Source organism: Clinocottus analis, unplaced genomic scaffold (genome assembly GCF_023055335.1).
Source record: "Clinocottus analis isolate CAN_PGR_092001 unplaced genomic scaffold, fCliAna1.0.p SCAF_1, whole genome shotgun sequence".
In the NCBI taxonomy this organism is placed as follows: domain Eukaryota; kingdom Metazoa; phylum Chordata; class Actinopteri; order Perciformes; family Cottidae; genus Clinocottus; species Clinocottus analis.
Window position 1 is genome coordinate 11,885,245 of NW_027175820.1, and position 18,108 is coordinate 11,903,352.

The 18,108-nt window shown below is 41.9% G+C and overlaps 1 protein-coding gene across 1 annotated transcript in view; it reads right to left on the bottom strand.

The window, feature by feature from the left end:
- The window catches only part of apba2b (amyloid beta (A4) precursor protein-binding, family A, member 2b), a 60,251-nt gene that overhangs the window by 16,737 nt on the left and 25,406 nt on the right, over positions 1–18,108 (bottom strand). The window contains exons 3-5 of the mRNA XM_068587197.1: positions 7,116–7,610; positions 3,966–5,149; positions 1,552–1,632 (exon numbers count right to left, since the gene is read on the bottom strand). Of these exons, the coding sequence (XP_068443298.1) occupies positions 1,552–1,632; positions 3,966–5,149; positions 7,116–7,590 (1,740 nt within the window). The 5' untranslated portion in view covers positions 7,591–7,610. The remainder of the gene's footprint in view (positions 1–1,551; positions 1,633–3,965; positions 5,150–7,115; positions 7,611–18,108) is intronic.

Here is an 18,108-nt window from a genome sequence, read left to right on the forward strand (position 1 = left end):
GTTTACAGTAACGTAAGATAGAAACAAACCAGTCAAGTTTCATTCCGTTTCCGAATAGTGTTAGGTGTTGCATTTGGCTAACGTCTCCTTTTATTAATGCATGATACTTTATTCAAACAACATGTGTTACTGCATGAAATCAAGGCCTTTATGTTTAATTCTATAGAGCACCAGCTAAAACATTTGGCATGACGAGCAGGGAAGCGTGCTGATATTCTTCAAGTTAATAATTAGAAAACACAAATGAAAAGAGAAACTACAAGGGGCATCCCATTCTGTAAAATCATGTGTTTGTTTATGAGAACTGCTTTTTACTTCTGTGATTGCGATTCAACTCTTATCGTCCTTGATGTCCTTTTTGACAAATGTTAAGACAACAGATACTGTGAGTGAGTGAGAGAGAGATGAAATGCTCAATGCAAACCTGCTTACTACACATTCAGAAAGTGTACTTTATGTAGGGACGTGTGTTGTGGGTGGAGCCTGTACAGGAAGCAGTGAGTGCAGACATCCCAGTGAAAAATGGCGCTCATAATAACGCAAACAGACACGGCGGCGCCTGTCGCCCGTGACAGAAAGTAACATGCAGGCTGGAAGCAAAACTAATTTTACCGTAATTCCGCGAATATTTGCTCAATAGTTCCAACGTAATGCCAACGGATTCTGAAAGCTAAAAAGCGTAGCTTTCCAATGCCGTGCAGCACTTTGCGGTCCGTTACGGTAAAGGTAATGAAAAAACAGCGCTGAGCTTGTCTGTGGGGGAGGGATGCAGAGCAGACGCTGCAGCGAGCAGGGGAGAGACTTGACTGGCTTTCACTGCATTTCAGTGGCGTTTTGAGCAGTGTTTTCTTGAGAAATAATATGTCGGGGTTGTAAATAATAGTTTTAGTTTAGTTTCTGAGAGTTCAGCCACTTGCTGGACCACCTAAACCCCCACTAAAGGCCACTTCCCTGTCCCCACAAACACAAAGGACAGTGGGAAAAGAACAGACAGAAGGCCATTCTGAGGAGGAAACAGAAGTTGCATGTAAAGACCTCTGTAGATGAGTGAGTACTGCAATAATGTGTTCTCTCTTTAGCTGGACAGGAACTGGTTCAGAGAGATAAACAAATCTATAAAATGCCTGGACATGGACACATATAAAAGCCTTTAACGTATACACTGAATGGTTTATGCAAACAAAACTGTTTGAGAAGATGTAATATAGTTTAAATGATGTCTGTAATCTCAAAAGCTTTGCTCAGGTTCATATTCAATTGTTAAGAAGATAAATATGATGACAATTCCAATATGTTTCTTTACTTTTCAGTTTTAAAACTTTTACATTTATTAATGAAAAATACTTGCCAGATACAAGGTGGACTGTCATCATTACAGTACTAAAAGGGTTAATTACCAGGATGCCATCGCACCGTAAGCGAAACTGAGGTTGTAAGTACTCAATTCCACATTTACTTAGACAATCGTACACACATGTACACACACACACGTACAAAGTGTAAAGGACCTTGCAGGTGTTGATGAAGGAGCACTGCAACAGAACATTTTACCTCCAGTACATTGTTGTTCTCCACGGGAACGTTGAGGTCGGAGCGCTGCTGTTTTCTGGGTTGCTCTGCACCGTTGCTCACCTGGCAGGTAAACGTAGAAGAACAGGTGCGAGCGGATACAAATTAGAAGAGGGATTTCTTCACAGGCTAAGTCAACACAATGGAAAACATTTCTTTTCTGTTTGTGTTGCTGGTTAGAGTGGGAGGCAGAGACAGAGGTGGGAGGAAATGTAATGAGACTTGTGTAGGTGGGCCTGCTGATAGTAACTCTCTGGACCTTTAATAACAAAGTGTTAACATTCAAATACAATTAAACAAAATCATCTACATGCTGAGGCAGTCGTTTGTCTTTGTTTAAACTTGCACATCTTCAAGTTCTGTCTTTCACTTGTCCTCTAGCAAGTCTCTTCTCTCCTCATATATATGGACATATTCACAACGTCCATATAATCCCACAGAGGGAGGATTGCATATATTCCCCTGGATATCCATCTTGCAGTCCACAATTGCTCATTAAGATTCAATCGTATTACTTGCTGAAATATAATCGTCCTGCCAATAAAACCTCGTCCTCCTTGGTGTGACAGTGAAAAAGAGAAATTTAGTCCACGCTGCCATGCGCTGGGAATAGAAATGCATTACCACCAACATGACACTTGTGGTCTCCTTTGCAGAGAGAGAGCGAAACATAAAGTCCTGATCAGTATTCATCAAGCTGCCCAACACAGTTGTGCAAACAAGCATTAAATTAATTAGACCCATGTTGTTGTTGTTTGGTGGGATGGATTGCTCAACTGTGTTGCTGTACAAAGCTACATTCATGTCCCGACTCCAGTCAACCCGTGTACATGCCTTTATCTGTAACAGGAAATATTAGAGAGGCTACATGTTGAACTTTATCATCAATAAATAAGCACCACATCAATTTTAAACCATGAGCATAATTAGCATTCACGAAACCGGCACCAAGAGCACTGGCACCTTTTGCCAATGTGTATTGTGCATGTGAACGCAGATTTTCTCATTGAAAGACCAAACAAAATACAGATAGTAGGAAGAATATTGGAAGTATGCTGAGTCACAACCTTAAGGCTGCAAAAGCACTTGACCCATTGCCACATTGGTGATTATACCAACATGTCACAAATAATTCAACACTGACATACTGCTGTATACATTATTGAGCACCATCGGAAATAAGACCACAGTATTGTGTCATTTACTTTGTGCCCCTCTGCTTTGTAATTATTCGTATTCATAATTTCTTGTCCAACACTGTGCAGCGAAGCTTTTATTGAAGTCATTGCTGCCCTGGTTCATTCAAAGGTCATGCTGGAGTGCTAATCACAGAACATTTCACTTGATAACATAGGGCGACACAGACAAATCATCTGAGCGAGTCTGAAAGTCATCGCAATCTGCAGTGTGCCGTACGCTTTGCCAATTTAATTTAGTTACACCCAGTTCTGTGTTAAAAAGGAGCTACATAGTGAATGCAACATGTGCACGCTGTGTTACATGCTGATACACACCTGTGTGTAGACACAGGTGTGTATCAGCATGCTGCCCACAGGACACTATCCCTGTTGTCCTTTTACCATCTGACTTTAAAAGATGGGCGAGCTCTGCATGTGTTTGAATCTATTGATGTTACATTACAGGGTGTGTGTGCCCTCACCCAGAGCTGTGAGAGGGAGAGGGCAGGAGGGAGGTAGGGGGTAGGGGGGGGGGGGGGGCAGGAGGGAGGGGCAGCTCAAGGTAATAAAGGGGGATGGGAAAGGCTCCAGCTATTATAGGTGGCAATGAGCAGCATGTCATGTAACTCATCTCTAGCTTCTCACCACAAAGCTCCCATAGAGCAATGCATCATTACGTCGATGCTGTTTTGGTGTGTTTGGTATTTCATCTGAGTGTTTTTCTTTTTCAGTCATGATTTAATTTATTTAATTAAATCAACACCTTTTAAAAGGCTTTACTGAGAACATATCCCACGTTATTAACAATGCCTTGAGATCTAGAAAACATTTTATTTGTCAACTTTCAGTGCTGTCATTATCAGACGTTGGCCATTGGTTAATGTGCTTTTACACTGTATACTTGAGAAATAAGCACCACTTTGTATCATTTCGATGTTTGGAACAATAGAGCATGGATTGTGTCTTTTAGTTCAAAACGTGTGAGAGTGATGCAGATTTTCTAAAAAAAATCGAGCAGATGTCCTTTTTTTAGAAAGTGACAGACAGCCCCACGGAAAGTAAACACCTGTATGTTGTTGCTTCAGGATTATGTATCCATTACTCATGAATAAAGACTGAGTCGGGTTGCTTGGTTTTAAATTCATGTTCTGACAAAAACAAACTCATAGCGATGGTGATACTATAAGTGGAAAAATAACAATGGAAAAAAAAGCTCACCTGCTCTGGTGTCCATCGCTGCCTGTCGTCAGGTGATCGTGCATGTGCCTTGATGCCTCTCTGGAGCTCGGGGTTGTTGTGGTGCATGGAGGGAAGGTTCAAAGACTTGGGCCTGCTGTCATGGCGGTGGTGAGCTTGTGGGTAGGGGGCTGCGTCAGGCTTCGGGTGAGGGTAGTCACTTGGTGCAGGGTCCTGCAACAACTCCTCGGGGCTTTGGTCAGTGCCACTGCTTAGACTCCCCATACTCATACTCATCTTGATCTCCGCAACAATTTGATCAATGTCCTCCTCCGCCTCCTCCCCCGTCTCCCCTTCTACCACCACCACTTTGCGGCTACAGTACGGAGAGACTCGCACCGAGTTCCCATTGTCCTCTGGGACAAAGTAGTCTCCAGTGTAGGCCCTTCCATGTCTGTCCACCTCGTCACAGTCCTCATCTTCTTCCTCATTCGGGCAGTACTCCTCGCTCTCTGCCTCCCCCTCTTCCTCTCGGTTGTGCGGCGTGTCTTGCATGGAGGGTTGGTGGTGGAGATGCTGATGATGGTCGAGGATGGGTTCTGGTCTTCCATTGTATATCTGTTCATCTGGATCTTGCTCCACCACCTCACAGCGAACCTCGCCCTCGCCTTCTTCCCACTCCTCCATCCTGTGCCTCTCTCGTCCCTCCCACTGCTCCTGCCCAACCTGGTCCTCCTCTCTCCACTCCTCCCTCGCCTCCTCATCTCCTTCTTGCCACTCTTCCCTCACCTCTACCTCCTCTTCTCTCCACTCTTCCCTCACCTCTCCCTCCTCTTCTCTCCACTCTTCCCTCACCTCACCCTCCTCTTCTGTCCACTCTTCCCTCGCCTCCTCATCTCCTTCTCGCCACTCTTCCCTCACCTCTCCCTCTTCTTCTGTCCACTCTGCCCTCCCTGCCGCCTCTCCATCATCCTCCACCCATTCTTCATCTTTCGCCTCTCTCTTGCCTTCTCCCTCTCCCTCCTCGGCCAACCCTTCCACAGCCTCCAGACATTCATCAGTGAGGGCTCCGCCCGGCTGAACGCTGGTGACACAGTCCCCCTGGCTGTGGCTTTGGCTGTGTTTACATTCTCCCTGGTTGCTGCAATCCATACCTTCCAGGTAGCTGTCATCTTCTGGGCAGTAGCGGATGTAGTAAGTCACACCTTCATCCTCCTCTGCCAGCCCTGCAGAGTTTTATGATCACAAACACATGTTTTTTATTATCTTATTTTTTTAAATCCCAAAAGGCAATGAGGTACTAAACATTAAAATGTATATCTATTAGGAATGGGAACCAATAAACGGTTCCAAATGTAAAAAGAACCTTGTGATTCATTTACATCATATTTGTCACCATGAATGACTCTTAATATGAATCTTAACACTAAGCGCTGGCTGCCAGCCAAACAGCTGACTACTCATTTAAGTCCAGCCGGGAACTTTACTATATTCATTTTGTATTCTTAGAAAGTTTTGATTTACAATTCATTCTGCATGTAGATGGATTCAGATGTTTTGAGCTTCTGCCTCAAAACAATGTGAAGAGGATGATGTATCGTCTGCATCAGTCCCGCCCCCACATGCTCTATATGAATGTGTGTGTGTTGAAGAATAATGCCTGCCATTATATGGCTTGGCCCTGCCGTATGAGAGGTGGTGCTAACAAGGGTTCTGTAATTTACTGATACGATGGTCCATTGGCGAGCCGTGGATTTTCTACCTGCCGATTCAATGGATCAGCTGTTCGCCCGCCCTCCCCTGCGAGCTAACAGTGAGTGCTAGTTTGCTAGTTAGCTTGCGAGCTAATGCTTCTTTCCATTGTATTGTGGACAAGCAGGGTGAGATGCGCCGCGGGGCTGGTCCAAGTGTTACACATCTTCCACAGGGAAAGTCTGCTTCTTCTTCAGTTTAAATAGCGGATCGCAACCAACTTGACTAGGTGCATATTGTCAAGTGCTGTACTAGAGTGTGTGAGCAGATTCAGTGCGCTATCGCTGTCCCTCTGAAGAGTCACACCTACAGAGCCCCCGAGCTGCCCATCACCATGTGTTTAACCAGCGAAGAGAGAGAAGAGAGAGAAACCCAGAGAGAAACAGAGGTGAAATCTGGTTGGACAAGAAGCGTTAAGCAGAGTGCTTAAGCAGCTGCCTGCGAGCTGCCAGAAACAAACAGACAAGACAGTAGCTGAGCGATAAAAAAAATAAGATAATAGGGAAAAAGTAAATATAATACATGTAGTGTATTTGTGAAAAACAATTCAATTTTAAACTAGATATGACTTTGTGATTCTGTTTAGGCCTGCAGACAAGGCTTTGCAGGTCCTGGCGCCGCTGCTAAGTTCACATTCTGCAAAAGAAGTGCAACAATTTACCAACAAAAGCGAATCATCTGTGCGTGATGGAAAACACTGTTAAAATCATGTTAATTACACTGAGTACCAAATATCAGATAAACGGTCGCTAAAGTACGATGCCTGTATCATACATTTTCTATTTCAGTGAAACTGTAACATGTGAGTGTAGGCTGCACACAATTAAATGTTCAGATGAAGGCTGTGTTATGTTTAAATACTAAAACAATTATTTAAGCATAGCAAGTTTTGTCTTTTGGGTTTTATCTAGAGTAATAATAATGGTCCAAAATGCATACTTTTGAGTAAAAATGTTCAAAATGTCTGTCTGACTTATCCTTGTTAGAGTCACTGCCTCAGTTGCAAACAGCTACGTAACACTGGGACAAGGTTTCCAAGTTTATTTTCATGTGGAAATGTTCATCCTGCAAAATAAAAGATGTTTAAACTTGTGGGAATATTTTAACAAATCACACCCCAGCTTGAATTGACAAGAATAGCAACAGTAGCAATGCTGTGAAGTATGAATACCTGAATGAAAAATTATTACTTTTGATATGCTGCAGCCAATGCCGGTTACTTTTTTTAGTTTGGGTTATTCATCTTTTTCTTTTTTGTGTCTTCTTTCAAATATATATTTATTTATTATTATTTATTTATGGCTCAGAGATTTGTTTTGTTCCCCCTAATATTTAGTAGTACAGAAAAGTGTTGCTGAAAAATCAATAATGGAAGATTTAATAATGGAGGATTAACAATGATCAAACATTAATTTTCCACATGATCAACATCGTTCTCACCGTCATTATAGTCTTCCTCTTCGTCTGAGGTGTTGTTAATGTAGTCAGAGCTGGAGTCGTCATCCAGGCTGTCAGCTCCACCGTGAAAGTCTGCCCGGCCATGGTAATCTTTGCCATGTCCATGTTCTGGCGTGGAGGGTGTTGCTGGCCGCTGGGCCACGAGTTCTGCATCTGCTTGGTTGCTGTACCGCTTCACTTCAACATCTGCTTCTACATCCACTTCTGGATGCTTGCGACTCAGGTCTTGAGACTTGGGAGAAGAATATTGCGCCTTACAGGAACGGGGGAGAGGCTTCGATTCATGTGACACTTTTGGGTAGCGAACTGGGCGTTGCCGACTTGGGAGGGCTTTCAAATCACATGACTCTGTAGGATGAGGGGTGGAACAGGAGGCGGGGCCTGGAGCAGCCATACCGTTTCCTCCGCTGGTCCCCGGCCTCTTCCTATGAGCCATGACAGGCTGCTTACAGGCCATGCATCGTTATTGGTTTGATCCTAGGAGACAGATACAGACACAGTGTTAGCACAACTTCAAATCGAACTGTTAATCCACTTATTAAAGTGCGTGCACAAGAGTGGAATATACTACAATAGAAAGAGATCAAATATAATGTTTGAGGTGATAGGCGGTAAGCTTGGGAGATGTGAAGACGAGGGAAACTGTGTTTCAGCAGACCATGAGAGTGTATTCAACCCCACATCAAAATGGCAAATCTGTTCAGAGCTGATGCTCTTTAAAAACACACAACATAGTCCTCCATTTTTCTTTTTCTGCACTTTCCATACAGCTACAACACATTTTCAGTGGTCGAGAAACCAATTCATTCCTGTAATTGAACACGGCAGTCTTCGTTTCACATTCAGAGCAACTGTTTTGTGTTTATTTAGCGCTTAACAGCACTTCAGGGCTTCAAATGCAGTGGGCTGAATACATCACTCAGACCCAGCTTTAGAACAAAAGACACAAAGACCATTGTGTTGCGCATATACTGGCTTCACATAAACCTAACGGGACACTTTCAGAGAAGCAATCAATAGTTTAATCAAGGTCGCCTTCCCATCGATGCTGCACATGTGCCCCGATTACATTCGGCTTGGTGGCAGAAGTCAAGACTTTCTGGTCCTTTCGTAGCTTGCTGGCTGAGAATGGTCAACCATGGAGACAAAACCTGGTCAAGAAGTGCAGGGGAGAACACAAGCAAGTGGCCTGATATCTTGCATCGGCCAAAAGGTTGAATCTTTACACACGAGTGTGTGGTGTGGTTGCTGTGATAAAACAAATGCGTAATTCTAACTAAACTAACAAAATCATGACCAGCCTTTTAAAGGTTTCATGATCCGACGAGATAAACCAGAAGGTTTTCTGGCATTGTTGTATTAACATTCAGAGCTACAAATCAAAGGCAACTGCAACAGAGAACAGGTAGACAGGTAAAGTATTAAAGCCTTACCTTCCCCAAAACAAAAATGCAATGGATGTTATGAAAAAAGCGACCCGTAAATCATGACTAGAGAACACAAATTAAGCACACAAGCCAGCATCGACACATAAACCTACAGATTCCAGGTTGAGTGCCAGAAGTGCATTTTGCTATTAATTGCACTGCATTTCATCACCCAACCAAGTTATGAGTATTTTTCTTTGTGTCGAGCATGCCCTGCCATCCATTTGTTGCCATTCCCACTCGAGCGCGCCATCCAGTTGCCATGAACAACTGACCTCACGAGGGCTGTTGTTGCTTCTTTTCAAACTTTTTCCTTCCTCTTCACCATACTTACATTTTCTATCCCCAGAGATTATACCGATTAATTAGCTCCACACAACCAGACACAAACAACACTTGTCGAAAATACAACCGTGGAAATACAAAAAGGAGTACAAACACAGACACATATGCTCACTGCTGGTTATTCCACAGGTAGATTACATGTGCACAGAAAGCACTTGCTGCTGGCACATGCACGTTATAAATAAATATGAACACTTCCTTAGATGTTACTGATCACACAGTATTTGTAAATGCACACACATACTCATGGATTTACATGTTCTGATCAAACGCAGCAACGTGTACATCTAACATTTAAAACAGCACATTACTCGTTGTTCACGTAATGACTGAAAAGCGAGCTCATTGTCAACAGCTAGGAAACCGCTCTCTAACTATATCTCTTACCTGAGGTCCTGAGCTTGGATGTGGGATACAATAGCACAAGGATCTGCTGGAACAACGGCCCAACGCCCCAAACCTCCCTCTCTCCTTCCCATCTCTGCTTGCTCCTCCCTTCCCCCACCAGCTGCTCCACAGCATGCACCTCCCTGACTCCACCCTCCCTCCTCCGCTACTATATATCCCAGCATCCTCCTGCAAAGACCCAGCCCCACCTCGCCCAATTCTCCAGGGCTGGGAGTAATGATTGGTAACTATTGGTAACGGCATCCCTGAGGGACTGATACCCCCTGACCTCCTCTTTGTTTGCGTCCTAGATTCAAAAGCCTTGTTGGTTGGGCTAATATTGTTGCCGTATTTGTGTTTCATTATCATGTTTTTGATAAAAGTAATATTTTTCCAGCGTGCCATAACAACTGCTGTCTAAATATAGAAATCCTACAACACCCACGCCATGTGGCTTTTTTTCCCCCAAATCTGCTTTGGCTGGCATGTATTTCAGATGTGACTGTGTTCATTGAATTTGCATACATTTGTACATCATAAGACACACAGGGGATTAATCCCACCTGTTCAGTACCATAAGGACAGATTTAGAATCAACAGTACAAGAGTGCGTATACACACACAGTGTGTACATGTCATGAGGTTACTTTATACTGATACAATTATGATTCTCCGTTCTGTTTGTCCGTTTACCAACTGATCCATCACCCCCATTTTAACTGTAACACAATCACCGATCCCAAATAATGAATACATTTCTTTTTGCATTTTAGATCACAAAGATCCCAGGACAAATGTTGCATCTTGATGCATTCGTTATGACAATTATTAAACGGTGCCTGCTTCTCAACAAAATACCATTAATTGTACTTTGCAATTAGATTCGGAAAGGTTTGGTTTTAAAGTAGCTATTGAAGTTGCAGAAGCGGTTTACACACTACTAACTGACTGTTATGTCACTGTCTTGCTCATCAGCACGTTCTCGTTTCCTTTTTTGTTTTATTGCCAACAAAAGTGAAGGGACATGATGATATATAGTTTGTTTAATTCAATTCATTTCCGTGTAATGTTTTGACCCACTCATCAACTCAAACTCAATAAATTAAGTGTAAATGTCTTCTGGAGCTGATGCTCTAAGCAAACAGTTGGCAGTCAGGCTCTCTTAGGCCACAGGTGACCACACAGGTGGCTCTCGCTATGAACAGGAACTATTGATGCTGAGAAGTGCGATGGGGGGCAGTCGGTGAGGAGGATCTGCCTCACTGAGTCACTGATGTGACTCAGTGAGGCAGATCCTTATTGCAGTGCAGTTTCTCTGCATTTTTTTATCTCAGTATTTCCTATTCTTTGTTGAAAAACAAAATATCACACAGCAATTAAGGGAGTAAAAGCGAAAAGCTTTACAGTGCTATTTGCAATTATTTCTTTGGCCATGTCCTCCATTTTACTCAAAGCACAGATCAAACAAAAACCTGTTTGCGTCTATTCAGGTTTTTATTTCTTCTATTCTTCCCTCTTCACTGTCCACCCTGTGCTATTGGCAAACCAAATATATCTGTGTGGTTTTGTCCTACAAATCTTTGCTTTTCAAGATTTGAAAAGACATTTTTTTTTTTTTAACATGGTCAGATTTTTAAACCCGTCCAGCAGGAGGCCCCTTCTTTCACAACTCTAATTTGACAAAGAAGACCTTGGGAGGTGGGTATGTTCATATATTCTTATGGCCTCTCCCTCCAGAAATTTGAATTTGCTTAGGTGCATTTAAAACACTTTGTAAACCAGTTAGTCTCCTTAGGACAGGTTGCTTCTCTGCTCAAATATGGAGGAACATGTCCCAGCCCTATGGGACCCTGAATAGCAGCAGTGGCTAATGAACACACACAACATATCTGTCTCCGCACTGAAAACATGCACTGAAATATAGGCACTGATTCAAGCTGTTACCTTCATCACTAAACAAGGTTTGACCACACGCACGCACGCACACTTGCACGCACACACACACACACGCACACACCCCGACATTACTAACAGCAGCCTCCAGTAACCCAATTGTCTGTCGGTTACAGACAGCTTGGCACCACTTGTTTAAGGCATGTTGCAGATGCATGTCTGTTAGAAAAATTCACTCGACCCTTCGTAGTAAAATCATTAAAACAGGAACATTTAGAAGGAGCAGAGTCAGAAGTACAACGTGATAGACAAATTGCATATCCAAGACTGCTCAAAGATCTCTCAAAGAACCACCTCTTAAATATTCATCATGACCCAGTAACAGAAACCATCATGACATCTTGGCACCGTGAACCTTTCCCCTCGTCCCATAGAGGAAGGAAACGGAAAGTTTGAAGGAAAGGGTCATATGATAACAAAGGAACTGCACGTTCTTTCAGACAGAAACCTACAGATTCCCCAGTCTCACTGCTGTCAGGAGACATGCTGAGTTTGCGTGTAAGATTAAACAGAGACAGTAAGAGGAGAAGTCTGAATATAACAGTGAAACAGTAAATGATTAAGCATAAATATTTTTTTCTTCCAACAATGTCTTAATCATGTGTGTTTGCGTAAATGTGTGTAGTATAAAGAGGTAAAGAATGGTGAGAGAAGCATTCAGAAGGCAGCAGATGGCTGAGTCAGAGTGAGGGTTTTGGGAATACGACTGTCTCTCTGTCTTGAATTGTAAGATATGACATCTGTTCACACCAGAGAATGAAACAGTCGGGCTCCAACAGGAAAGAGCAAGACAGGTCAGAAGAGTGTGAAAGAACCATGAAGAGAGAAGATCATCAGCCAAACGATAACAGGATTGTCCAAGTTTCCTGTAAATTGAGTAGGACAGAAATAAGTATTTCTATCGATTCCATTAGTGTATGAATGAACAAATCCTCTTAGGGCGTGGGAAAGTAGGACCAAAACCACTGCTCAAGTTGAGATGAACTTAAAATGCCTTTTTTAATCTTTTGTTCAAATTGGATGTAGGAAGAGTTTAGTCAGATGCATTGCAGTTCTTTGCATGAACATCAAATTATGAATCAATTATTAGAGTGCATACATTGGCATGATGATCAATATCAGAACATCTACTTCATAGTTCAATTAAATTTAGCTCTATACCCAAGCGTCACCACTGCTTTACAAAACCTAAAATATATGTGTAAAAACAAGCTGTGATCGTTTTAGTCACTGGAAGAATTAATTTAAAGAGTAAGTAAGTTAAAAGAGTAACTTTCACTTTTTTTTTTTACACTTTTTTGCATCTTTTTTTCTGAGATAAAACAAGATTCAAGATTCCCAAATTTGACATCCTATTCTTGACATATATAATTGACAAAAGGTTGCCTAAAATACATCCAACGTGAGTTTAGTTTGGTTTAGCAGGTAAAAATTGTGTTCAAAATATAACAAGAGAATTTTAAATGATTATTTCACAAAGTCTTATCATTTTGCAGGAAAGATAAGAAACACTGTTCTTGAACCACCGACGCCTTGGTTTACATAGCTAACTGCAGTATTACGGTATGTTTTGTATCCGTTTCGACTGACTGAAGGTAAACTGCTTCTGCTTCTTTGACAGACTCGGCCAACACTCATGGCCAAACCATATTTCGCATGCTTGATCACAATGACAAATCTGGTTATCAGAAACAAGTAATGCATTTGCCAATGTAACCAGACATTTAAAACCAGCTAAGATTAGTTGGCTCTGCTCTAAAGGTCGTGAGCATTCAAGCCAGTTAGTGATATTAAAATGTTTTTCTTATTTTTTGTTTAAAACCTAATAAAATTGGTCTAAGAAGCATAAAAACAAGTGCCAAGTCAGTTTAAAATGATGGCTTGACAAGACAATGCTACTGTGATTGTAAACAAATCTGGTAACTGTTAACATGTGTGTGGGTGCCTGCGTGTGCCAATACTGTGAAAGGAAAAAGAAATGAGACCTGTCTGGTGAATTCAAAGTTAAAAGCAGACAAACAGGGATGGAATACGGATGAGTTCACCGAGTTTCCAGAGAGGAAGTGAGAATGGAGAGAAATAATCTTAAAATGGAGACCTGGCAACCTGCCGCTACTCAGCAAAGAGGAAATTGCTGTTTCAATTGAAGAGTGATTTCTGCTTGGTGCTCTCTCCCTCTTTTGCACAAATGGACAAAAACATTTGCAGAGAAAAATATGTAACATAATGTGCAGTTTAATGTCTTAAAAAGACTAATATCCCACACGAAATATAGATGGTCTAATTGGATGTATTGGAGGATAATTAAATCCAAACCACATTTAATTAGGGGAAAAATGATTGCTTTATTGTTGATAGAAATTCATAAGATACATCATATTAGCATTGAAAGGTGCAAACACTAAATAAGGTCTTCAAAGGCAAGTGTTACTGAAATCAGTATCGTTCTGCTGAGTGAAGCCAATGTGTCTTAAAACTTGCATCCTCTTTGTTCTTTCGGTGCATTGATCAATGTGATCAGTGCAATGATCGTCCCTTTTTGAGTAAAATAGACCATAAAGCGGAATATGCTTTCTTTGTGAGTTTACTGCGATCCGACAGTTGGCTGCTGCTATCAGAGACGTATACGGTGTCTGAAGATTGCCTCGGCAAAATCACTAAACTCAAGGCCTCAAAACACGAGTGGACGTAGAAGTGGTCTACAAACCAATGAGTGACACCGAGATGACTTATGTCCACTTCTTAGATACAGTTTAGCTTCCAACCCGAATGCTGAGTGCTGGGATAGGCTCCAAACATTTGCAACTATAACACAAAATATGAATTTGTCAGCATCCAAGTACCTCTTATTACTTAAAATGTAGTTTTCATGCCAAAAAGATGGAATACAGAGGTTGGTGGCTTGATGATTGAATTTATCTCCTACAGGGCATATTGTGTACAGTGGGGGGAAAAAGGACGTACTGACCACTGCAGCCACCTTCTCTTATGAAAGAGGCAGCATAACTGCAATACACCCACTTTCTAATGTATGATCTTGATACTATTTCTCCAAAGACCATCTGCTTTAAGTTTTGACAGACTGTCCAAAGGAGTATATTCAAGCATTATGGGGAGAACTTTCTGAGACACTAAGTAATCCATGAAATAATCTCTGCTGCCCTTCGTGAAGCAGGCATCTGTCGTCTTTATTGGGGTCAGCTAACTGAACAACATTTTACTGAACAACTTTTAACTCCCCTTACAGCATTTCCACGTTGTTAAACATATGTTGATGAATCGTGTAATACCCCGATCATGCTGAGCTCTGCTGCTTGTAAATAAAGAAAAAAGGCTCCATCAGAAAGAGACAGAGCGAGAAAACGAGTTTCCTCTCAGCTGTCTCATTGAGATTCAGCGTTTGTTCTCCTCACAGCCGCCCACTCGCTTCAGGACGACGACGAGAGAGCAAAGTGGGAAACAGGAAGAGAAGCAAAGCAAAGACTTTGTGAGCAGCGGGAACGGCAAAGGACCACAGTAGGCATCACTTGCTCCCGCGTCTTTCCGCCTGCCAATGTCCAACCCGCCACTTGGAGCACAACACCACAGACACACCCTCCTCCTTCACCCTTGACTGTTACCATAGCAACTCTTTGTTTTGCGGCGCAGTCTCTCAGAGGAGGACCGTCTCCACCAATCATCAAGTAATCCCTTCTACAGAACAAACACATGCACATTATTCAAGCCAATATAGCCTTTTGTACGGTCAGTTTTTTTTTATTTTCCCCCAATTGAGAAACAAAAGAGCACACACGAATACAGTGCATTTTTATTTTTGCGTGGCCCTGCGTCATTGGACCACGTTGTCTCGGTTCAAGAGGACATTCAACAAGCCTGGACACAGATCCACAGTGTTGTAAAACAGTATCAAAGACAAGACGACAGGAGAGACCATCCCCAGAACATAGGGAACATGTGTAACTGTCACTGCAGACAAAAAAGGGCACAATCTAATCTGCACACACTAAAAGACAATGTCAACATTAAGGGAGAGAAGAAAGTAAAGAATTGCTTTGCTGATGTTTGCTTGTTGTCAAGCGAGCGGCATTGTTCTAGGGATGGGCATGTAAGTCCATCCACTGGTTTGATTGAGAGGATTGTATTTTAGGGACATTTATGGTACCCAGAAGACGAATGAGAGCTGAATGAATTTGATGATCTACCATGAGATTGATTTGTGGTTGAGTGAAATATCTTGAGAACTAATGGATGGATTGGCATGAAAGACATTTAACGATCCCTTCACTTTTCCTCTTGCACCATCACAGATTTTTGTATTTGTCCAACACTCTGGTCTCTGGCTGTCGTCTTTGTTCAAGTGAAAACCAGATGCGAGGCAATGTTTTGGACAAGTTGGTCTTTGAGGAAAAAAAGTTATCAAACTTATCATTTAAATACATTTTAGTAATTCTCACAAAATGTACCACAGCAGGAGAAGGATCATTGTTGGCAACCACTTAATGCACCTGAGCAAACTAACAAGCAGGTTAACTCACAGTATGAACTCATCCTTCAGTTTGTGGGCTCTGAAGCTGGCCAGGTGGCACTTGGGGGCTAGGTTGGCCTACATTTTAAGCAGGAACATGAAACACTCTCTAAAGTTTGCCTGGCAACAAGCCCAGTTCGCAGAGAGCTAAATACAGCTAAATGGTCCCGGTGGGAGACAGATACTGGGGCAATTTCACAGGGTTTAATTGAAGCTGTCAACGGGGTTTGGTTACTGATGAGAGGTAAAGTAAGAGAGAACGAGACAGATGAAAAAACATTAAGTCATTTTAATATGTAAAAATTGTGAACTTGGTGGGGGAAAAAAGTACAAGCAGCCTTGATGTCTCCTATTGTCGTGAATGCCACCACTGCAAAACGCCAACAGCAGGGAAAACATTTTTGTTTTGTATCTCAGAAGAAATCCTCCCACACAACTCCCCAACCATGCAGAAATCTGACGACAGAATTAATGGTATTAATCGTATAGCCAAATAAAAAATTAGGGAGAAAATGAAGATTGAGATGCTGCTAATTAAAAAGTATGTCTATTTGTTCTTTCTACTCATACAACATGGAAGGAAAGCATGCAAGGCAGAAAAATATACGCTATTTACTTTTGTTTGATAGGGGATTAGTCGTGTTTTGTGTGGATCCTGACAGAAACCAGAGAGTGCATACATCTCAGGAAATGAGAAGTGAGATTAAAAATGTATCTGAAAACTAAGCAAAACAGGGCATTTTTGAAAAACTTTTTTTTTTCCCATTGCTCATTTAAATAATCTGATTAAATGAAGAAGTTATGATCCAAGTTTTAGGAAAAAATGCATTTGTTAAAGTCTTTAGTTTTTATACTTTGTACATTGTCGGTTGACTTTCCTCAAGCGTGAGGTTTTACTTACTGCACCTCCAAAAAGCCACAATGCAAGTCAACGGGCAAGTCACAGGGTGCGGGTCGGGTTTCAGCAGAGGACAGAATTGATGTTTTCTGCAATAACATGTTCAACCAAATCAATATAATCAACAAGCCAACTTTTTTTTACTACTTCAGCAAATAATGATAATGCAGAGTTTGACAAAATTTGACATTTAAGATCTCTGGCTTCTTTTGATGAAAAATGTTTCTTAGAAACCTAATTAGTGATACATATCAGTGTTGGTATGATGTGGCACCTGTAGACTGCTCAGTCCATTTCAACCCAGACCTTCTTGTTCTTTAGATCAGTCAAAAAAATACAAATCCAGTAAGGGATTGTTCCATCATATGAAAAATGCATGAACAAATTAACTTCATAATCACCCTGGGAGCTAACTATACGAATTGTGAAACGATGAAAATACTCCAGATTATTATCAGTACTGCTGTGATGTTGACTCTTCTGCACTATACTGTATTCAGGTTTTCGTAGTACAGTACTGAAAATACTTAGCATTAGCACCCGCCCTTGAATGAGTAGAACCACACAAAGAAAGATGTACACCTCTGCAAACAGCCGTGGAGCAGAAAGGACAATACCACGAAAGCATACTGGTCTGCTACACTGAGCCGTCATTCCTCCTGAATGGTCACTCAAGGTCTGGAAAGATGAAGCGGAGAATTGCTCCCTGAATGACACAATGGTCTATCTGGTCCCTTAGTTGGAGGTCTTTTACAGTTCTGCCGTTATCGATCTCTATCCACAAACAGCTCCCTCCTCACGCCTCTAAACCTCATTCTTTGTCAACTTTCAATCAGCAACAGTTATATCACTCTTTTTTTCACTCTTTTCCTCCATGAGGTTCTTTCAAACCAGAACAACGGTAACAGCTTGGAACTGCTACATCAGGGGACTTCTTGTTACTGATATACATAAATGGACGTTCGACAGATGCCTCATATTACATTCACAGACTGGACAATACACCGCAGGATCAACTCCATTCTCCAAGAGGCAGCTCGGATATTAGACCACGGCAAAAACAGTGTGTACTTCTACCACAAAGCTGTCTTTCACATTGACAGAATCCTGAGAAAAATGCTAATAATATTCATTGAATGTGGTGATGGTCATTGTATTCAGTGACAGCACAGAACAGCGCAAGCAATATTGGGTCGGGAAATATCCGCTTATCTCATTGAGAGACAGACGGGCTGAGCAGCAAACCGTTAATGCAGTTTGGTAGCACCATGCATATGAAATAACTTCTGGGTTCGGTCAATCACACAGCCCCTTAGGGAACACAGGAGAAGAATATTCATCAGCTATCACAACACCCACACACACATACACACGCACATGCACACACACACACACACACACACACACACACACACACACACACATACATACATACACACA